This window comes from Coturnix japonica, chromosome 4, assembly GCF_001577835.2.
Source record: "Coturnix japonica isolate 7356 chromosome 4, Coturnix japonica 2.1, whole genome shotgun sequence".
NCBI lineage: Eukaryota > Metazoa > Chordata > Aves > Galliformes > Phasianidae > Coturnix > Coturnix japonica.
Window position 1 is genome coordinate 48257960 of NC_029519.1, and position 22638 is coordinate 48280597.

At 42.9% G+C, this 22638-nt stretch overlaps 2 protein-coding genes across 2 annotated transcripts; both read left to right on the plus strand.

The window, feature by feature from the left end:
• The first annotated feature begins 7 nt into the window (after window positions 1–7).
• Window positions 8–15209, plus strand: BBS7 (Bardet-Biedl syndrome 7). Its single transcript, XM_015861908.1, has 19 exons — window positions 8–147; window positions 219–284; window positions 413–475; window positions 1101–1276; window positions 1745–1931; window positions 2479–2551; window positions 4435–4551; window positions 5668–5798; window positions 6521–6605; window positions 7264–7366; window positions 7923–8115; window positions 8893–8967; window positions 9852–9917; window positions 10984–11123; window positions 12702–12866; window positions 12962–13071; window positions 13187–13290; window positions 14112–14235; window positions 14752–15209. Exons 1-19 carry the CDS (start codon window positions 112–114, stop codon window positions 14886–14888), a joined length of 2151 nt encoding a protein of 716 aa, XP_015717394.1. The 5' UTR covers window positions 8–111; the 3' UTR covers window positions 14889–15209.
• Window positions 15210–15513: 304 nt separating this feature from the next.
• Window positions 15514–22557, plus strand: CCNA2 (cyclin A2). Its single transcript, XM_015861915.1, has 8 exons — window positions 15514–15663; window positions 15767–15983; window positions 16309–16421; window positions 16730–16953; window positions 17481–17685; window positions 18987–19100; window positions 19606–19739; window positions 20198–22557. The coding sequence occupies exons 1-8, from the start codon at window positions 15529–15531 to the stop codon at window positions 20244–20246; spliced, it is 1191 nt and encodes a 396-aa protein (XP_015717401.1). The 5' UTR covers window positions 15514–15528; the 3' UTR covers window positions 20247–22557.
• The last annotated feature ends 81 nt before the right edge of the window (window positions 22558–22638 follow it).

Sequence of the window (22638 nt, forward strand, 5' to 3'; positions counted from 1 at the left end):
AGCGCCGCCCAGTCGCCGGCCACGATTGTGCGGCTGGGAGCGCTGCCGTACGCGGGCGACGGTTGCCGCGGTGACGGGTAACGGCAGCTCGGGGCCGGGCCCGGCGGAGCCATGGAGCTGAGCCTGAGCCGCGTGGACTACATGCAGGTAACCGGCAGCGCCGCTCCCGGGGCCGAAGGGCCGGGCGAGGTGAGTGAGGGCCGCGCTTCCTTCTGCAGGTGGGCGTCACGGCGCAGAAGACCATGAGGCTGCTCCCCGCGTCGGGTCGTAGGGCCACACAGAAGGTACGGGCCGGCCCGGCTCCTCTGGCGGAACGTGACGTACCGAAGTACGGAACTGCGGTTAGCGGAGCGAAGGGGTGTGTAAAAACCCTTCGTGTGCGCTGACGTAACGCTGTGCTCTGCTTTTGAAGGTGGTGGTGGGTGATCAGGACGGAGTGATTACCTGTTTCGGCATAAAAAAGGGGGAACCTGTGGTAAGTGTCAACGTGCTGTTTAAAGGGGGTCTGGAGCACAGGCCTTATGAGGAGAGGCTGAGGGGGCTGGGATTGTTCAGCCTGGAGAAGAGGAGGCTCAGGGGAGACCTTATTGCTCTATAACTTCCTGAGGGGAGGTTGTAGTGAGCTGGGGGTTGGCCTCTTCTCTCGTGTAATCAGTGATAGAACTAGAGGGAATGGTTTTAAGCTGCGCCAGGGGAGATTCAGGCTGGACATTAGGAAGTATTACTTCTCGGAAAGGGTAGTCAGGCATTGGAATGCACTGCCCAGGGAGGTGGTGGAGTCACCGACCATGGGAGTGTTCAAGAAACGTTTGGATGTGGTGCTGATGAATATGATTTAGCTGGGAAGTATTGGTAATGGTTGGACTAGATGATCTAGGTCTTTTCCAACCTTGATAATTCTGTGATTCTGTAAAAACGGGCTTTGTAAAGCTTTCTCCCTAACAAATCCAGAAGGCATGCGGTTAGCGTTGCTTTTTGTCCCCACGTACTTGGTAGTATCCTTAGTTTTGCCAGTGGCTGTAAAGCAAGTTTAGCATCCTTTGCGTGAAAAGTTGACTGTAATCACAGAATATGATTGCGATTGCGTTTCTTCTTTACAGACAGTGTTCAAAACGCTGCCCGGCCCCAAAATTGCCCGCCTGGAGCTGGGGGGAGCTCTTAATACACCTCAAGAGAAAGTTTTTGTGGCAACAGGATCAGATGTCCGAGGTTTCACCAAAAGAGGGAAGCAGTTCCTCTCCTTTGAAACTAACCTCACCGAGGACATCAAAGCTATGTGTGTACAGTGCCTGCCGCTTCTTGTCTCCATGAAGTTATTCTCAATCTATACTTGTATGGGGTTTTTTTAACCTTATTGTGTGCATGTAGGCAGCACTCGGTGCTGCTCTGGCTTTAGCTTGTGCCTTGGCATGTAGGAAGGAATCTGGAAAGTGACGGTGCAATTGGAAGAGTGTGGGGGGGCTTGGAAGGGGCTTGGGGGCCTTTCCAGCAGTGTGTGTGTGTGCAGGTGAGTGTAGCTGGGGTTATTGGCTTTTTAGCAGCATATTCTTTCCATCTGCCCTGCATGTAGGAGGTCAGGAATAAGATTCTTCTCTTGTTTTTTTGTATGTTCTTGGTTTAAGGTGCTTGTCTTGTAAAAGGTGATGTGTGGAACCTGCAAGCAATAACACATTCATATACTAACCTAACAAAGACATGACTGCAAATATTCTGGCAACATGCTACAGTGTTTTCTTTTTCTCAGGCACATTTCAGGAGCAGATCTGTTTCTTTGCGCAAGCTATATCTATAACCACTACTGCGACTGCAAAGACAAGCACTACTACCTGTCAAGAGATAAAATCAACGACGTTCTCTGCCTTCCTGTAGATAAAGTGAATTGCATTACCCCAGTACTTGCGTGTCAGGATAGAGTCCTCAGAGTTTTACAGGTTAAAATATTTGCTTGTTTTATGTGTTGACGCCATAGCATTGGATTGATTCTTATCGAATAAGCATAAGCATAACCTTATTTGTAAGTGTTGCTGTCTACAGTGCTGGTACTTGTAAAATTAGGATTGATTGATTGATACTACAAATAGTCTCTGGAATTCATGGATAGAAGAAGTAAAGAAATTGTTATAAGTGTTTACACAAAGGAATTAAATGCGTGAGTTGTTGTAAGTTTGAAAACTCACAAATTATTGCTGTAGCAAGTCTGAGTGATATCAAATGGTTTAGCAGAATTGTTTCTTAATGCCACATGTCCTCGGATTATTATGTCATAGTTATTTTAAGTGGTAACACATTTCAAGATGTGCTTTTCTTATAGCCATGTTTTAGTTATATGAAGTTTTCTCTGTTTTGGCTTAAAGGTGATTTTATGCAAGAAAATCTGTGTAAATGAAACATGTCCATATTAAAAAAACAATTTTGTCTTTATTCTTGATTTCTCCTTTTGAATAAGAACTCATTCAAGGTAGTTCTCTTTGTCCCCAGGGATCTGATCTACTGTATGAAGTAGAGGTTCCTGGACCACCTACTGTTCTTGCTCTACACAATGGAGATGGAGGTAACAAATAATGGACTTCTGCTGTTTTTGAGATTGTAACGTTTATATTTGTTAATTACATTTCTTCTTGATTTGAAGCTGATTTGAAAAGGTAGTCAAAAACTATGTGAAACCATATCTTACTGCCCATTCTGTTTATAGAATGTAGTTGTAGAGCATCTGTATGTGTTATGGTGAGAATGGAATTTAGTTGTCCCATATACTGAACTGATGAACAACTCTTTGGTGAGAAGGGGGAGTACTTGAAGATACTTGCTTAAATTATTCCTATCTGGAACACTGGAGGAAAAACATACTTTTAGCAGTATTAAGGGCTTTTGCTGCTGGTTTTCTGATAGAAAAGGTTTATAGGTGGGAAAACTGGAGATCAAAAGCCTGTTGGTAGTAACAGAAATCACAAATATGAAATTTCTGTTTTCATGCAGAAAATCTGTTACTGAGACATAGTTGCAGCATGAAGTAAGAGTGAAAGGCTGGTAGGATTTCAGGTGAAAGCTGGGGAGAAGGAACCATGGGAGTTTAGGTTGGGATGCTGGTAAGATTGCTGTGGAGATTTCAGAGTAGGGATTATTAGCTTCGTTTTTAAACTCCTTTGGATTTTTGTTTGTCTGCATATTGAGGTGTTATTTGTAAACATACAATACATACACGTATAATAGATAATAGTCTCGTGCGGGTTGAAAGGGACCTTAGAGATCATTGAGTCTAACACCTGGGATTTGAGCCTCTGTGTAGCAGAGCAGCACTTCTACCACTTGTGCCACAGGGGGGATTCGAACCCGGGCCCCGGTGTTGCAACGTGGCACTTCTACCACTGCGCCACCAGGGCACACATATGTGCTTGACTGTTTTAGTTCTAAACAATATTTACGTTGCATGAAAGCCTCTTACAGTGGTGGTGAGTTGTAAGGTGATCTTGTTGTGTAAATGGGAGCTGGACTGTTGGGGGTGTCTCGTTCAGGCACTGGGTTGGGTTTCTCTTACATCTGGATTTCTGTAAGTAGAATCACTGCTTCCTTCCATCCATAGATTGATGAGAATTGTGTAGAGCTCACATAAACTAAGGCTGTGAAAGGATCAATCTTAAAATAGTTTGATCTTCCTTTTCGCTAATCTCTTCTACCCTGATACAAATCCCTTTAGTGTGTTAATCTGGTGCTTAATTTAGTTTCTGTTAGATTATTTGTCAGTGTTCAGGTCTAGATTCAAGAAACAGTTCTTACTTGCTTTAGGTGCAGTACAACACTCACAATTAGATGTGTGTTCTGAATAAATAATATAAATGGTTTCTTCTGTAAAGCACATTAAATAGCCCATATTTCCTAAATTCAGGAAAAGTTTGTAAGCAGAACTCCAGAGCGAGGAAGCATTTGTTTTAAAGTGTGTCCTATTACGTGACCTCATTGCAGCCTTTCAATACCTGAAGGGAACTTACTCCCAGGAGGGGAGTAAACTCTTTGAAAGGGCTGACAATAGCAGGACACAGGGAAATGGTTTTAAGTTGAAAGAGGGAAGATTTAGGTTGGATGTTAGGGGGAAGTTCTTCACTAGGAGAGTGGTTAGGCCCTGGAACAGGCTGCCCAGGGAGGCTGTGGATGCCCCGTCCTTGGAGGTGTTCAAGACCAGGTTGGACGGGGCCCTGGACAACCTGATCTAGTAAATGTGTATGTTTGGTGGCCCTGCCAGGCAGGGGGGTTGGAACTACATGATCCTTGAGGTCCCTTCCAACCCGGGTCATTCTGTGATTCTGTGTGTGATTCTGTGACACTAATGGTAGGATTTCCTTTTTCCCCTGATGGGATGAATATTTTCAAACCTTTTCAATAGGTGCGTTTTTATGATTCTAAACTTTTGATTTGTTTTTATTTTTTAATTTTTTGTAGGTGATTCTGGAGAAGAAATTGTGTATGGAACTTCTGATGGTAAACTGGGGCTTATCCAGATTACTGGTTCTGCTTCTGTACCTAAGTGGGAAATTGAAAATGAAAAAAGGAGAGGAGGTTTGTGTCTCAGCATCTCCCTCTTTAGTTTTTAAGCACAGCTGAGGCTTTGTTACAATATAATCATCAAGAAATACGTTTCATAGATATTTAGGAGATGTATTTTAATATTGTCAATATGTGATATTAATGTGTTAATTATCTTCCATTCTTACAAGTAATTCTTGTCTGTTTGCCAAGTATCTTGTTTCCTGTACTTTAGTATGTTTTCATACTTACAGTACAATGTTAAAGTGCCATTTGTAAAACAGTTTCGTTGTGCATGATCACTTGGGATTTTTATCATGTTGGTGACTTTTAAAATGTAAATATACGTGCTAGATTTTTTCAGATATGCAGTGACCTGAAAGTCCCCTCAGATTAAAGACTGGCATCTTCACTGCAAGACAAAAATAACAACAACAACAACAAAAGCAGGGCAAGGATTTTTTTCTAAAGATGGAATAATGCTCTCCTTAAGGCTCCATAATATGGTGTAACTTGTTTGGGCATAGTACAATACTTTTCCCTGTTATAGCCTTGGTATGCTGTTTCTGCAGCGTGTTAGTACTTATTTTTGTGTAAAGGAGAAGAATAGTGATATATGTGGTTTTTTTTCTAAGCTTTCACGAGGTAATTAGATCTATTACTTAACTCTTCAGTTAAAAATCTTCTTGGTATGGCTAAACTTCGAATATGAAATATGAATGGGTTCTTTTGCTTCCTTCTTCCACACCGTAACTCTGTGTCCATTCTAGCCATGGTTAGCTGTTACAATACATCTTAGCATGTTGTGTAGCAGCACAAACCTAACACGGGTCTGGTGCAAATCAGGACCCTGTGTCTGCCCCATCAGCTGGAATTCACAGCAGTCCATTTGGCTTTCTGTCGGCTATAGGAGACAAAATGTGCTCGCTTCTTCAGCTGGTAGAGCTGATCAGACAAACAGCGTGGGAAAAAAATGTGGACGTTAGTCACAGAGAAGAGACTTCAGCCCTCTAGTGGACTCTTCCAGAAATAGCATCAATAAAAAAAGCCCAGCAAGAATCTCTTTCTATGTAATTTAATGTGGCCTTCATATTAATGCGTTGTAAACAACCAAAGATGAAGCAGACAGTTTTTTTTCTTTTTCATTAGGTATCTTATGCATTGATAGTTTTGACATTCTGAGAGATGGAGTTAAAGAGTTACTTGTTGGGCGAGATGATGGAGTGCTGGAAGTCTATAGCTTTGAGAGTGCAGATGATCCTGTCCTTCGGTATGATTATGTAAGCTCACATCCAGTGTCTTCTTTCTTGCTGGAAAGATGAATTTAAAAACTCTGTACTTCAAAATATCAAGTATTCACAAGATTGGTTAGAGCTAAAATATATTTGTTGTTTTTAGTTTTCTATGCTCTATAATGCTGACAACACAAACGTCAAAGTGGTATCTATGTACTTAAGAACCAGTTATTGCAGTGGTCTTGATTAGAGCAAAAAATAGTGCAGAGAGCTATTAGGCTTCTCCTGGGTGAAACCTAATACTGTGCTTCTCAGCAAAAAGAAAGCAAGACAAAAAACCTACCTCCACATTGTGTGCGGTTTGTTTTGCATGTAAAATATTAAGTGTAGCTGTTATGACTTTAACAACTCACAGGCCAAGTAATTCTGCTCAGTAAAGATGTGGATTTGATCCATAGAGTTAATTTCATCCTTCAGACAGACTGTAAATCTTGCTGGAAAAGTGTTTTCCTTTAATGTTTTCCTTTAAACCACTTTCTACTGTCTGTATTAAGCAGAGTTAATTCAGAATGCATTGTTTAAAGCATCTTGCTTTAGCTGTGGTAATCAGCTAGCTCACTCTTGTGGATCTAGATATTTTGAATCCATGTTGATATTTTGTGATGTAGGTAAAACTCCCCCCCAAAAACAAACAAACAAAAAAACCCACCAGGTATTTAAAACAAGCGCAGTAATATTTCCCTCTGCTTGAATGTATTTATTTGAAGGTTTTATCAGAGAGCATTTCATCAATCCAAGGTGGCTGTGTAGGAAAAGATGGTTATGATGAAGTTTTAGCATGCACGTATTCAGGTAAGCTTTGTGTTATGTACTCAGTAAGGTCTAGATAGGGAGATGTGATAGAACTGAAGCAGACTGCATTGATAGCACAGCTCACAGCTTCAAAGTTTTACCATAATTGGAATCAGGGTGCTTTGTTGAAAATATTTATTTGAATATAGTATTTACTCTTCAGGATAGAATCAATTGATTATTGCTTTTATAAGTAAATGGAATTAAGAAAAGGAGTTGAAAATACATGTAGATTAAATTCAGCCAGCAGCATTCTGTCTCAAAATGCACAGTGCAGTTTGTACTGTGCTGTATACACATTGCATATCTTCTGGTTTATTTTCAACTGTAGTACTGGTTAGCAATCACAAATTATTCGAGGGATTTGAACAACTGTTGTCAGAAACAGAAGTGGAAAAATGAAACTTAGAACAAAAATGATGCAAGGGTGTTTATTGCACAAAGTGCTTCATGAAAAAGTAACATTTTCCAATTTGTAAATCAAGAACGATCACCTGCTGATAAAATTCCATGCTCGTTGTCTAGCTTAGTCCTCCAAGATTAAGTCTTAAGTCTCTTTATCCAGTATCTGAAACAAACATTGTTACACACATACAAACACTGAGGGAAGATTTTATTTATAGCATATGAGGAATATGAACTTCATATGTTGGTTTAGGCTGGCTGACAGGACTGACTACAGAACTTGCATATAGAGAAGGTGGATCAGGTGAAGAAGTAAAGCTAAGTCAAGAAATGCAGAGCAAGATTTCATCCTTAAGGTAATTTCACTACACAGAAATTGAAGTGGAAGAATTGAAGCATTACAAACTGAAATGCCCTCTTTCCTTCCTATGTCATTAGATTTTCTGTATCATGAGTGTACATAGAAGAACATACATATGAGAACAGCGTTCTCATCCCATAATCCTTTTCTATATTGCCTTTGAGTGGCTGTGTTTTGTTTCCTTCTTCCTTGGTTTCATCAAGATAAGATTCCCTTCTCCTGTGCTACCTGTAGCTTCTGAATAATGACAGAAAAGTGGTCACCAGCATGTCTCTAAAAATACATGGTGCTCTTGAAGGAAATCACTGCCCCCTCCTGTATCTCCTGGATATTTCCTTTGTCGAAGTACAGTAGAATCTACATTTTCATGTGATGCAGTTTGTATTTTATCTTCAATGTGTTGGGTATGGAAGGGGAATTAAGTCACCTCTTGTTGGAAAATCCTGAACAGAAGTGAAGAAAGATTGCCTTGAAGCCCAACTGACTTATTGTCTATGGTAGCTGTTATTGTTAACTCTATGGTGACATTACACCTGGTTTGTCTTTTCTAGGAATGAAGTGGAACACTTACAGATGAAAGTACTTGGTGAACGTGAAAAGTACCAGCAGTCTGCTCAGTCCAGTTCTGCTGTTTCATCAGTACCTGCATTCAGTGTGAATGATAAGTTTACATTAAACAAAGATGATGCTAGCTATAGTCTCATCTTGGAGGTGCAAGCAGCTATAGATATAATCCTGGTACAGGTGAGATAAATTACAAGCAATCTGCAGCTCTGTAGTGTCTGCAGTTTCTTCAGTGAAGTGAGGAATAATGAAGTTGGTTGGTCTAGGCTTGAATTTAATGTTGAGTACAGAACTAATGGCTTTTTCTGTAAAGAAATACACAGTAATGCCTGGCCTCCTTCTGTTGTTGGAGAAGACGATAAAACTGTTTATAAACTTTTTGTTTTTAGGAAGCATGCTTAATTTTTATCAGTGTTTCCTTGCACTGCTGTGAAGTTAGAAGCAGCACCAAATCAAGTAATTAATCGTTTAGGAGCCCTTTAATTTTGTTTTCATAACAATATTAGATTTAATTGCATAGAAAACACATCTATATAGGAAGTAGTCTGTGTCACAAGCATAAATTTAAGTAAAGGAATCATAATCAATCTCTAACTTGATTCTTGGTTTTGTGAATGAACATTGTAATCCCCTTGTTTAAATAGAGGAATGCTTCAGTCATACTTTCAGTCATACTTTATGTATGTCTAAAAGTTGCACATCTTATGTTAAAGTTGTTGTAAGCCACCTGCACAGGAATTCGGGACACTGTATGAGAATAAGAGAAAGATCGTAATGTTAATCCGGGCTTAAATGTTCAGGGGTAAGATGCATATCTACTAAGATTTTATCACTTGAATATAAATGATGAAGCAATCATTGCTTCTCCCGTATTGAAATAATTGGTGTCAGTGATGAATGCATTAGAAGCTATCCAGGAACTTAAGCTCTACGTTTTTCCTTCCTCCTGTTCTGCAGAGCGATGTCCCTGTAGACTTGCTGGACGTGGATAAAAATTCTGCTGTTGTTAGTTTTAGCAACTGCGATTCTGATGTAAGTGAAACAAAAGAGATGATGATGTTTCTGGAGACCCCACAGTGAAAAGCTCTCGATACAGTATATGTGAGATAGAATCTGGATTTATGTATCTGTAATTTAAAATACATAGAACTAAGCTACTTGGTAATCTGGGAGAGCTCATTTTCATTAGGGTTTGCAGAATGAGGTGTCAGTGACAAGTCATGGCATAGGGCAAAGCCAGCTGTGCATGAAAGGACTTTGAGAGTGACTGCTCCAGGGCTTTTTACTTGACAAATTAGGAACATTACAGGCATGCTCAGAGATGTTCTCTAGTTTGAATTTGTCAGTATTTTCTCTGTTTACTTCAAAGTAACTTAGGTGAAGAACATCATATCCTTTCCTTAGTGTATCTCAAGAAAAACAGGCCATGAAAATTCTGTTGTCTGGAGAGTCATATATTAGCACTTTTTAATGTACTGTTGATAAACTTTAATGCTTGTAGAATTACTTATGGTGCTTCTTTGGGAAGGGCAGGTAGGATGGGAGACTTAAAACTACGTTAACATTGTGAAAATGTTTTATAATGTCTTGTTAACAGTGCTCAGAGAATGTTAACTTGAAAAACTAAATTACCACATCATTTCTGAAATCTTCAGCATATATCAATTAAATTTATATTCTAAGTTTCTTGCCATTCATGACCAGTAATTTAACTATATATATATAAGTAAATACATATATACGTAAATACATATAAGTGTGTGTATATGTATGTGTGTGTGTATATATATATATATATATAAATAAGTAAATACAAGGGGATATATATATATATATATATACAGCTTTACAGTGCACGTCTTCAGTTAAAAAAGACCTGTTTTGTATTATTTTTCCTCTTTTTCTGCTCTTCGCAGCCAAATGGCAACTGTCTTCTTGCCACTTACCGATGCCAAGCAAATACTACAAGACTTGAACTTAAGGTAAAGTGCTGTAAATTATTTTCCATAAGAAATTGTGATGTGGATGTTTGCTGCAGTGTGAAGGAATCTTGCCTGACCTGGGCTGAACAATTAAGCTGAGTAAATGGTTCATCCAGTTTGTGTTTGTCCCTGCTCAGGGACATGATTTAGTGGAAGGCTGTTAGAGGCAGGGTAGTATGGTTAGGTTGCGGTTGGACTTGATGATCTTTAAGGCCTTTCCAACCTGAGCAATTCTATGATTCCATTATTCTAGTGCTGCTTGTTTCCTAAGCAGTGTCTAATCTGGGGCTAATATTTTTTTCTGATTGGTCCAGGGTTTCTAAAGCCTTCTAAAATTGTGTTACATCAGAGGAGAGCTTGGGATCCTTCATTGAGTACCCCTAAAATGAAAGCAGTTGAGAAATGGTCAGTAGTGAGTGTACTTGATTCTGTGGAATTGAAAGTGGAGAAGTGTGGGAAGGAGAGCACTGACACTTTTTGTCCTGAGAAGTGTTTGATGTGGCTATTCTCAGTTGTGTGGTTTCTTGTTAACAATCCAACACATTCAAACATTTTTGTAACTATAGCTGGGGAAAATGATAAGAGAAATCAAGATTATTGAAGTTAATCCTCAGGATAAATTGGACTCTGGGCTTTCTTTTCATGCAGTCACCTCACACTGCAGCCTCCTACCTTGATATTTGTTGACTGCACGTTTTAAAGGAAAAGATTGTGGTTAGAAATTTAAGCCTGTATAAAATGCATCAAATGTGGGGGAATTTCTATTCCTTTTTTGATGAGGTCAATTATGGAACTAGTGGGCAAGGTTAAGACTCTTATTTCCTGGGTCCCTTAAGCAATTCTGTTGGTGTGCATTTTAACTCTTGAGCAGGTCACTTCATCTGACTCCATCTTTGTGCTTTTTATTTAGGGATTACCAAGTAAATATTATTACTCTTCTGTAGTACTGCAGAAAATCTACAGATTTCTTTCTTATATTTTGAATAATAACTACTTCTCCAAATCTCAGTAAATCATTCAGTTCTCTCTTGTTCTTTTTTTGTGGCTTCTCTGTTTCCTTCTTCAGATTCGATCAATTGAAGGACGATATGGAACACTTCAAGCATATGTAACTCCAAGAATTCAACCAAAAACCTGCCAAGTTTATCAGTACCAAATTAAACCCCTTTCACTTCATCAGAGAACTCATTCTATTGACCATGACAGGTATTTGCAACAACTACAACAGCTGAGGGAGCTGGGTTGCGGGGTGACCTTATTGCAGCCTTTCAGTACCTAAAGGGAGCCTTTAAACAGGAGGGGAGTTGACTCTTTGAAACGGTAGATAATAGCAGGACAAGGGGAAGCGGTTTTAAGTTGAGGGAGGGAATATTGAGGTTGGATGTCAAGGGGAAGCTCTTCACAGCGAGAGTGGTGAGGTGCTGGAACAGGCTCCTCAGAGAGGTTGTGGATGCTCCATCTCTGGAGGTGTAAGGCCAGACTGGATGGGTCCCTGGGCAGCCTGGTCTAGTATTAAATGGAGAGATTGGTGGCTCTGCCTGTGGCAGGGGGGTTGGAGATTCATGATCCTTGAGGTCCCTTCCAACCTGGGCCATTCTGTGATTCTCTGATTTTTTATTTGAAAAACTGATGCAATCCAGTCAAAAATTGTACTCTATAGGCTTAAGCATGTCATTCCTAACCTACATTTTTGAGCCCGTATGAGTTTATAGGCTTTGTAGGTTTGACATAAATTACAGATTTAACTGGTTCCCACATCCCTAGCTTTTCTTTATGTGTTTTCAAGGTCTGTGTATTTTTCACTTTACTGACTTGTGCTATAGAGCAATCCAATTAATAGAGTTGAGGGTGTGGTAGAAAGGAAACTGTGCTGTGACAGTAACCGCAGTCTTTTCAGTTTCAGCCACAGTCTCCCCTTTACACCTATATTGTGATTCTTTCCCACAACTAATTTGACTCTGAAATTGAGCCAAGACTTTTCTTCCTTATCTCTGAATTTGAAATCTACTTATTTATGTATTTTCTACTTGATTACTCTGTCCTTAATTAACATCTTATGTTGCATGCATTAAAACAAAACTGACAAGTTGAAGGAATTGAAGGCCAAATGCAAATACATTCTATGCCTCATTCTTGAAATAAATGTCTGTGGTTTACAGGATGGGAAACTGTTGAAGCTTAGCTGTATTTCCTGTGTTTTTTAGCTACTTTTCAGGTTTAACAACTTGAAATGGTGCATGTCAAACACCTTCAGTTTCTTATCCAGTTCTGACATGCCTGCTATGATGTAAAGGTGGAATGTACACATAGGTTTTGGTTTAGAAAACTAGCATTAATCAGCAGTGCGTGGGGACGGGACTAGGGGTAATGGGATGAAACTTCAGCATAGGAAGTTCCGCATGAATGTGCGGAAGAACTTCTTTACAGTGAGGGTGATGGACCACTGGAACAGGCTGCCCAGGGAGGTGGTGGAGTCTCCTTCTCTGGAGATATTCAAGACCCGCCTGGACGCCTACCTGTGTGACGTGGTGTAGGGAGCCTGCTTTGGCAGGGGGGTTGGACTTGATCTCTAGAGGTCCCTTCCAACCCCTACAATTCTGTGTGATTCTGTGTAATCTGTGCTGCACGGCTACTTAGCAAGATAACTGACTTCATGGACAGAGCTGATTATAAAAAACCACCAACTTGGAACTAAACATTTTTTTCTCATATGGATTACTAATGCACTATCAATGCTCATCCTTTGGAGCCAATAGTGACTTTTGAACTTTCATCCTGTCATAGGCCAATGAATACACTGATGCTCAAAGGACAATTCAGTTTTGCTGAAATTCACTCTTGGGTTGTGTTTTGCTTACCTGAAGTCCCCGAAAGGACTCCGCCTGGAGAGACTGTCACCTTTTATTTTCAAAACACCTTCCTGGGTACCCAACTTGAAAGTACTTACAGGTAAAATACAACTACTAGAGCACCGTGTGGCTGCCTTTTGATTGTTCTCTTTTTCATTCTTGTTTGTTCGACGTAAAGTTTTTCTCCCTTTACAGAATAGGTGAGGGATGTTTCAAGTCTGACAATATTTCGACAATATCCATCCTGAAAGATGTGCTTTCCAAAGAGGCCACTAAAAGGAAGATTAATCTCAACATATCATTTGGTAAAACTCAATCTATTTTCTTGTCCTTTGCATCATTTTTATTCTCATAAATTGAGTGTGAATTTCTCATTCGTTTGTTGGGGTGTGGGTGTTTTGTTTTGTTTTCTGCTACTAGATATAAATGAAGAATCTGTGAGGCATACGTTAAAGCTCATCCACCCCAAATTAGAGTATCAGCAGCTGTTGGCCAAGAAGGTTCATTTAATAGATGCTTTGAGAGTAAGTATGTGAGCTCCCATGGAAGGATTTTGATAGGGATTGTATTGTCAGGTATCAAACTGTTGTGGCTCAAGTCAGAAGCATGTCGTGTTTCTGTTCCCAGGACATATACTTCAGTTACCTAGCAGACAGCCTATTGGTGCTATATCATTACTGAATAACGTGGGGTTACTGATGGATGTTGAGGATGCCTGAGTCAAACAGTATAAGGCAGCCAGCTTTGTCATCTAATTTTCTTTTTGCTACTGTTATTTTCCACTTCCATCTTCATCTCTCTGCACTGACCTGTGAAAGTTTTTTAGCTCTAGAGATGCGAGAGTCCCAGATTTCCTTGCTTTGGACTGTCATCCCAGCATGTCATCGTTTCTGAAGCTTCTCTATCCATAATTAATCACTGCCTAATATTCTCTTCAATGCTTAATCTCTGAGAGATGTCACTTTGGCACCTTGTCTAAGTTCTTGGATTTCTCCAACAGCCAGGATTGGTGTTGTGAAGTGTGGTGAAGGCTTTGAGCCTTCATTAGGCTTCATTTGGTAAGGGCTGAGCTGTGGAGTGATCCCGTTCAGCAGTACTCAGAGCTAGGAGCCGCAATACACAGGATTTTGTAAACCTAGTGTATGAAGTGATGAGTAACATCCAGTGTTTTGTTAGAAGACCTAAAAGATGAAGCTCTTGGAAAATAACCCTTGCTCGTTTAGAAGGGGTTTATCTCCCCTCTGAAGTGCTTCCTCCTGTTGAACCCAAGCTTAATTTCTTTCTACTTTTATGCTCTTAAGCTACTTAACCGCCTTTGATTTTTATGTTGTAAAATATCTTTGAGGAATTACAAGTTCAAGAAGGAAACGCGGACTTCTTGGTGCCAGAATACCGCAGTATTTTGGAAGAGGCAGATCAGCTGCTGGAGGAATACAAGAAACAACCTGCACATCTCGAGAGACTTTACGGTTTGTTGATCAATTAAACTTCTTGTCCTAACTGCAAATTAACGCTCAGAGAGCGCAACCTGGATGCTGCTGAAGTAGTTATGAGGTCAGCACTAGTAGAGCTGAGATGATTTGATAGGCTGATACACCTCAGTAGCTTTTTACATCTGTACGTTAAGCTTGTCTTTTTTGGCAAGACTGAGGGCTGTGAGTTGGGGTGGAGCTTAAGAATGTATGTATACCTGACTGATGGAGTTCCCAGCATTGAGGTGTTACAAAATAATAGACAAATGCACATGGGGTGGAAGGGGAGGATCTTAGGAGAGGAACTAATTGAGTGAAGGAAAGTCTGTAACCTTCTGTAGAGCTCCCTGTTCAGCTTTCAGCTCAGGGGCTCCCTGTCCTCACATACAGGGCCTGCTCTGTGAGGTCAGCTCCTTCCTCCATTCAGAGACAGGCACGTGTGAGGCAGAAATAACCACGTGGAAATTAAGCTGGTTGCTGGTCGTACTGACAACAGACATTTGACTTTTGCAGGTATGATCACTGATCTCTTCATCGATAAGTTTAAATTTCGAGGCACCAACGTGAAGAGCAAAGTTCCTCTGCTGCTGGAGCTGCTGGATGGCTGCGAGCAGGACCGGCTGCTCGCCTTCTTTGAGGCCGCGTCCTGAGCGGGACAGGACGGGCAGTGTGTGCAGTGTGTGTGTGCAGAGTGTGCTGCCTATTGCCAGGGGAGGGCAGTAGGCACTGGAGTTCATATATATATATATATTAGAATGGACACTCCATATATATAGAGTGCTGCACACAGCAATCTTCACACCTCCACTGAATATACACAGACAGCTGTATCCACCGGCCTTTTTCCTGTACTTTCAGTACAGTTAGAGACGATGCAGAGGGTAGGAATGTAAGAGCGATGTTTGTAAAGTACGTTTAGGATCCTGTACCTGAAGCTGCGAGTTTGTAATTAAAGCTAATTAAAGTTCTAATCCCAGCTGTGGTGTGGTGCGCTGCGCCTGCGCGGTCACCGGGCGGGGCGGGGCCAAGCGGCGCGCGGTGTGCGCTGCGCATGCGCGTTGCGGCGCTCCGGTCCCGCCCCCCGCGCGGCTGGTGCCCGCGTGACGCCTGGCCGCTGATTGGGCGATTCAATAGTCGCGGGCTGCTCGAACGGCGGCAGCGGCTCCGGGCCGCGAGACTGCGCGGCGGCGGGACGCCGGCTCACACCCGCACACACCCGCACATCCGCGCTCCGCGGCCGCCCCCGGCCCTTTCCCCCTCGGCCGCTTCTCCCCCCCCCCGGCGGGCACCATGCTGGCGGAGCAGGAGAACCAGGAGAACGTCCCCCCGCCCGCCAAAGCCCCGCCGCCCGCCGCCGGTACCCGCGTGGCGCTGGGGCTGCTGCGGGGCGGCCCGGCGCGGCCGGGGCTCGGGCTCGGTGCGCAGGTGAGCGGCGGGGCTTTGGCGGGGGGCGGCGGGCGGGCGCCATGTTGGGGCGTTGTGCAGCTGTCAGGGCGGCTGTCACGGCGCTGACCGAGCGCTCCCGCAGGCGGCGCGGAACGGAGAGGGCCGAGGCGCGGCGGCGGGGCGGCATCAGCCCTTCAGCGTCTACGTGGACGAGCCCGACGAGGAGCCGCGGCGGCCTCAGAGGAAGAAGGAGCGGGATGAGGAGGCGGCGGACGCGCCGGGGCTGCGGGCCGCCCTCGGGACCTTGGGGGAGCGGCGGCCCCTGGCGCCCCTGGGCAACGCCATGGAGCTCAGCCTCGGTAAGCGGCGGCACTGCCCCCTCCGCGCCCGGGGCGAGCGCCCGGCCCGCGCGATGTGGTGCCGGCGGCGGGACGCGGCCTGAGGCTGAGGAACGGGGCTGGAGCGCGGGGCTCGGCTGGAGGGAAGGGGGGAGTGTGTTGGGCAGCCGGGAAAGGGCTTCCCGGCCCTTCCTTAGTGGGGACAGCGGGGCGCTTCCTCCTTGAGCCATGGTTCGGCTTCCCCAGGGCCTGCTTGGCCCCCCTGCGTGGCCTCCCGCCGGCCAACAGCATCGCGCCTGCTGCACGGGGTTCTGCCGGGCCCCTTCTAACGAGGCCTTTCTCCTAGACTCCCCGAGTATCATGGATATCTCCATAACTTCAGAAGCAGAAGAGCGACCAAACGTTAACAATGTGCCAGACTATGTCAGCGATATCCACAAGTACCTTAGGGAAATGGAGGTGAGATGCCACCCGTTCTCTTGCTCGCATATTTGGGCTGAGTGTATCTGAGGATAAGTTACTGCCACAGTGACTGAAGTAAAGCTAGGAGTAAGTCCCCCTGCTTCCTGCTGGGAGGTTGGCTGCGCTCTGCACTGAGCACAAGCCACAAAGCACATGATGCAGATGTAACTTTCTGAGTCCAGATTGACCATTGCTTATTGTGACCTGTTAAAAACAGTCTGGGTATGGTAAATGGGAGTATGAGTGACTGCTTCCCTGCAGGCACCCAATCCAAACTCAGTCTTGTCTGTCATCTGAACCCACAGGTAAAATGCAAGCCTAAAATAGGCTACATGAAGAAGCAGCCTGACATCACCAACAACATGCGAGCTATTCTGGTGGACTGGCTGGTGGAAGTTGGAGAAGAGTACAAGCTCCAGAATGAAACTCTGCACTTAGCTGTAAATTACATTGACAGGTTTCTTTCTTCAATGTCTGTTTTGAGAGGAAAGCTCCAGCTTGTGGGTACTGCGGCTATGCTGCTCGCATCGTAAGTAAAAGTTCTTGATGGAAAATAACACCTACTGGTTTCATAGTGATGGAAGTCTTGTAGCTTTCATATGATAGCCTGTAATCATATTGTTTAGTAAGGGCTTTGTAATAGGTTGAAATATACAAAAGCTTGGCAGCCCATGTGAAGCCTTGCAAGTGAGATTCCAGGTTGTCTTTGTAGATTGGCCTAATGGGAGGATTTCCAGATGTAGGAGTGAAAGGCTTCACAAGGGAATTAAGGCAATAGTAAGAAAGAGTATGAAAAAGCTATTTAGTTTTCTTCTGGAATTTCAGTAACTCTTAAGTTCTAAATTACTTAGTCCCAAAATAACAGGCTGTTGAAACTCTTTAACTTCAAATTCAGGTGATTTGAGACCTATCAACCTGAGTGCAGCAAGCTTGCTCAGTCACTGTATCCAGCTACTTTGGAAGTCAGCACACAGTTCAGCACACTGGTTTTAATGAAGTGTTGCTGGTGGCCTGGTTCTCTAGTCCCTAACTGTTTGCTTCTGTTTCTCATGGCAGGAAGTTTGAGGAAATCTACCCCCCTGAAGTAGCAGAGTTTGTCTACATCACGGATGACACCTACAACAAGAAGCAAGTTCTGAGGATGGAGCACTTAATTTTGAAGGTTTTGTCATTTGATTTGGCAGCTCCAACGATCAACCAGTTCCTCACTCAGTATTTCCTGCACCAGCAGACGAACGCTAAAGTTGAGAGCTTATCAATGGTAAGGATTACTAGCTCAGTCTGTGGAACTGTAGAGTTCTGTTGTTAATGCATTTTACAAGAGCTGTTGTATGGGAAATTGGTAATCACAGCCTGAACCTCTGGTTAATCAGCTGAGGCAAGTGTTGGGGCAGCTGTGGGAGCACAGGTGAGAGTAATTTAGCTGTGCTCCAGGAAGGGATGGAGCTTGACTCCACCTTCTCTAGACCTCATTTAAGGGCTGACCATCACTAGGGCAGCATCTCTTGGAGATTGCTCCTTGGTGGAGATTGCTCCTTGGTGGAGATTGCCTCAGCATTTCCCAGTGAAGGCATCCATATCAGTGAGTTTTTCCTCATAAATAACCTTTTGAATGTTACCATCTTTGTATCATTCCACCTTACAGCTGTATTTGTACAGACCAGTGGTAAAGGGCTTTTTAGAGTGGACTTTTCCACCTCCTAATATGTTCAAGTGTGTGATCTCTCTGGGACACATCTGAGAAGTGCTCATGATGTGCCTCTGGCTCCTCCAGAAGCAGATCTGTACTGCTGGAAGCAATAGTGTCATTGCTGCTCTTTGAGACATTCCATTACTGTTACAGTCTGGTACTTGGCCTGGCTCCACATGAATGCTTACTCAAAGCAGGCCAAGACTGCTGCATTTTAGTTTGGGGTTTGTTTCCCTGTTAGGTATTCCCTGTGTTCCTGTCTAAAATTGACACGTGCACCTGCCCTCTCACTTGGGCAGGAAGGGTTTTTATTTTTCCCCTCCACAAGCGCTGAGCTCTACATCCAGAGGCCAGTTTCTCAGCAGAGCACAAACAGTGTCTCAGCTGAAGGTTCTGTATCACAGGTACCAGAGTTCCTACATGGAAGTCTTTGTTGCATTGTGCAAAGGTGAGACCAGTAATTCTTCCTTCTTGATTTTAGATGCCTCTAAAGAAGAAATACACTGAAAAAGCTTGCGTGAGAACAGTGTTAGACACTAGCTAACAATAGATTCTATAAGAGAGGTATTCGGGGGTTTGCTCCTTGTGTTCTGTTGCTGATCTGTGACTCTGTTATCACAAGTGGTAGTATAGCATGCTTTAAAGTTTTCTGCGTCATTGCCTGCTTTAATATGGGTAAGCTTTGTCTTGAAGAGTATCAGCATTAATCCAAAGGAACAAATCTATGGGCCAGGTGTAAGTGGGAACTGGTAAAAACTTCCGATTGATGGCAGGATTGGAAGCTTAAATTGCTGTCCAAGCGAAGCTGCTTAAATGCTCTTCTACTTCTTTTTGGAAGCAGATGGTTCACTTTCCCTTTGTCTCCCTTGCAGTATCTTGGAGAGCTGACTCTAATTGATGCTGATCCTTACTTGAAATACTTGCCATCAGTTATTGCTGCTGCAGCATTTCATCTAGCAAGCTATACGATCACTGGACAAACTTGGGTATGTAACACTAAGACCTGAGCATTCACATCCCTTGATGCATGCTTGGTGTATTGGAAGGAAGTTTTGAGTGCTGGGGCCTACGCTGTTGAGTTTTGGGCTGCTGGAGTTGGCAGCCCTTCCATACCAGTAACCCATTAATGAAGGATTGCAGTATTTGAAAAGATAGGGATGTACCTTTATTGGAAAGGCAGAGTTATCTATGGCTGCATTGTGTTCTATTCATCCTCAAAGCTATAAACAGCTCCATTGGGATGAGGGAGCAGGCAGAAAGCCTAAGTAATGGAGGCAAGGAATACTTCTGCCCTGCAAAGAATTCAGTAGTTCTCAAGATTCCTGTAGATCTACAGGAACGCTTCAGTTGTGAGCAGTGATTATTGAGCTGCTCCGTGCTTGAGATAGTCAGACTGCCAGTGTCCTGGGACAATACTGTTTCAACAGGGAAGCTTGAAAACCTCCCCCAGAATGACATGAATGTGTTTCAGTGTTCCTCCTTTTTCCTCAGCCTGAATCTCTGTGCAAGGTGACAGGCTACGACCTTGAACACATTAAGCCTTGCCTCACGGACCTTCACAAGACCTACCTCAAAGCAGCACAGCACACGCAACAGTCCATAAGGGAAAAGTACAAGAGCACAAAGTAAGTATCTGCAGACATGTGTGGCAAGCCAGTCTGCTGTGCCTGAGCTTTAACTGGGGCTGGGGTGGGTTATCTGGGGAAGAGTCTAAAGTCACACCAATGCGGTGTATGTAAAATGGCTGAAGAGACCCTCCAGGTCCTTGCACAGTGCTTTGTTGAGCAGTGTTTCATGTTCAGCAGGCCTGTTGTTGCTACCCAAACCACTGCCTGAACCTTCAAGTAAAAACTGGAGGAATTGAATTGGAAATTCCTCCCATTGTTAGGGAGGAGTGTGTATGTATGTAATGCTCCAAAAAGTCCAGGTTGGTGCAGTGGCTGACATGCTCCAAAACGTATCCAGCTGGCTGAGCCTTGCAAGGAATGTGCTTTACTGCAGTATCCATGTTATTATTTACAGCAGAGAGCACTTCAGCAACATTCCATCTTGCATCTCTTTGTGTTCTTTTTCCCTTCTCTAGGTACCACGCAGTATCGCTTATTGACCCACCAGAGACACTAGATTTGTAATAATCAAGAGACTTATCTTTTAAATACGCAGATGTATATTACAAGAAAATGATGTACAGTTTTTAAATGTGGTTAAAAGTTCTAGGTGTGATTACTCAGAATATTAATGCAGGTTTTGATGAGCGTAATTCTGAAGTTAGTTTTATGTGGTTTTAATGTAAATCTTTTGTACATGCAATCTTCTTAAAATATGTAGCTATGTTTTTATAAGAATGTTCTCTCGAAGCACAGAATTAACCATGAAGACCAAGTCAAGTCTGAGACTGCTTATCTAATTATAGACATAACAGTAATAGTAGCAGTGCATTATTATCACAGGACTTTTTCTCCTTCCGAGTAAGAGGGACTTGAATTCCGCAGTGGTATCTGTAGTGTTTTTATACTCCCTAATCTAAGCTGAGACTTAGTATGGCCAAACAGTTACAGTACTGGAAGAAGCTGTATTGCTATGAGAACACCTTGCTGAAATCACTTTTGTGAGGCTTTCTGGGAGGCACCGGTTACTGGAAGCCCTGATTTCTCTGTAATGGATTACCATCATTAAAGGTTCAATGCTCTGCTGCAGGAACTGCACAGCTGAAACTAGTAAACTACATCTAGAAAGCAGTCTTACTGTAGTTATTTTCTAGCCCAAGTGTTAAACTAATTTTAAGCCTGTGAAGTTCCCACTAATTAGCTTTTCCAATAGCCCATCAAGGTAGTAAATGAACCTACAGCCTGCGTACCTCCTGAGGGGTGGTGAAACGATTATGCTGCAGGAGAGTGAACTAATGCTCTATGCCCTAGAAAGGACACAATGTCTTCTGGGGTGCGTAGGCTGTGTGCAGAGTAGTACTAATTCTGTACATCCCTCTCAGCTGGGCAGGGTCCCTTCTGTGGCATGCAGCAAAAAGGTAAACCAAGTGATCTTATTTTTTCTTAGTTACTAGAACTGTTACATGAACAATCTAGTTGTGCCTACAATCTAGCGTGTCATTTGATGAAAAGGACATCTACCTTCAACCTGGATAAATGGAGTGACACTCCCTGTACCTACTGTTCTTTGTGTATGTAAAGAAGCAAATGCACGGAAGAGCTGGATTTAACTGAGCCGTTCCAGTTTGGCAAATAAACAAGCTTTACACCTGTTCTGTTCTTAGCAGTCTTGCCAATACCTTAAAATCACTACCTTGTAGTAACACCATCTCAAACCAGCATTATTTTTGATTCTTTTTGGCAAGTGATGCCCTGTGAGAAACCTGTACCCCTTAAACTTCAATTTGATTCAACACTGATTAGCTGCACACCTAGTATAAATTCTATGTATGTGTGAAGCAGTGGGTGTGGGCTATTTAAGAAAGAAAAGGAGAAAATTAATTAAAAATCAGCAGCCCTCAATCAAGCTGCCATATACGCATTGAGCCCAATTACCCATCTAGATTCAGTTAATAAAAGCTCTCTGTTCTGCCCCACTCTGCTCTGTGGTTCAAGCCCTCCATGAGCCATCTCAGTTACTAAACCAACCTAGCCAAGTGAGTCATCCAGTTGAGGCAAAAGTATGCAACAGAGGCTGCTTTTTGGCTGTCAGCCTTTTAGGTTGTGCTTTAACTCTTGCCCATCTTCTAGTGTTTAATGAAGAACTATACCATGTTCTTCAGTAGTCTTCAATTAGTTTAATTGCACTATCTATCTTGCCACTGGAAAAGCTAAAATCAGTTGGGAAAGACTGCAGTATATCATGTCTAGTGCTTAGTATTTGAAATGCTCGACCCTTGCAGGAGAGGGAATACATATAGACAGGAATATGTGTGCCACAGTTGTGACGTGAGTTGGTGACCTTGGAAGGTCAAAAAGCTGCATTGGTCAGCATGCTTTGAAGATCACGATGCTCATTGTGAGAAACAGGCTTTTGCCTTCTTCACCTTCCTGTGGCGTCTACTGGGTAACTTTCAAGACACTGAGAAAATGCACTGGTTTAGCTCCCGAGGGACAGGGCTTTCTGGGTTTGTTCCCTTCTCCTTTTTCTTGAAGCTTTCATTGGGAACCATTTTTTCTCCCTCCACCATTCATTTCTAAAAGCGATGCTGGGAAGCAATATCTGTGACAGCTACTTCTCTCCCGTTTACCTGTCATATAAAGCTGAAGTCACATGTAAACTAGTCCTACGTTACTCTTGTAAATATGTGCGCATTTCTGATTTACTTGGTTCTCAACACAAAGCAGACAGCTTTGAGACATCCTCTGTTCTGCCAGATTTTCAATTGGGAGCTTAATATAGTTCAGGAAGAATTTATGTCTGTGCATGGAGTGTTTCATTAAACTTTTCAAACAACTACTGAGGTAGGAGTTGCCTCTGTGTGGAAGTTCTGCGGCCTCTTTTCTTCCGACCAGAACTATTCATCACCTATGAGTC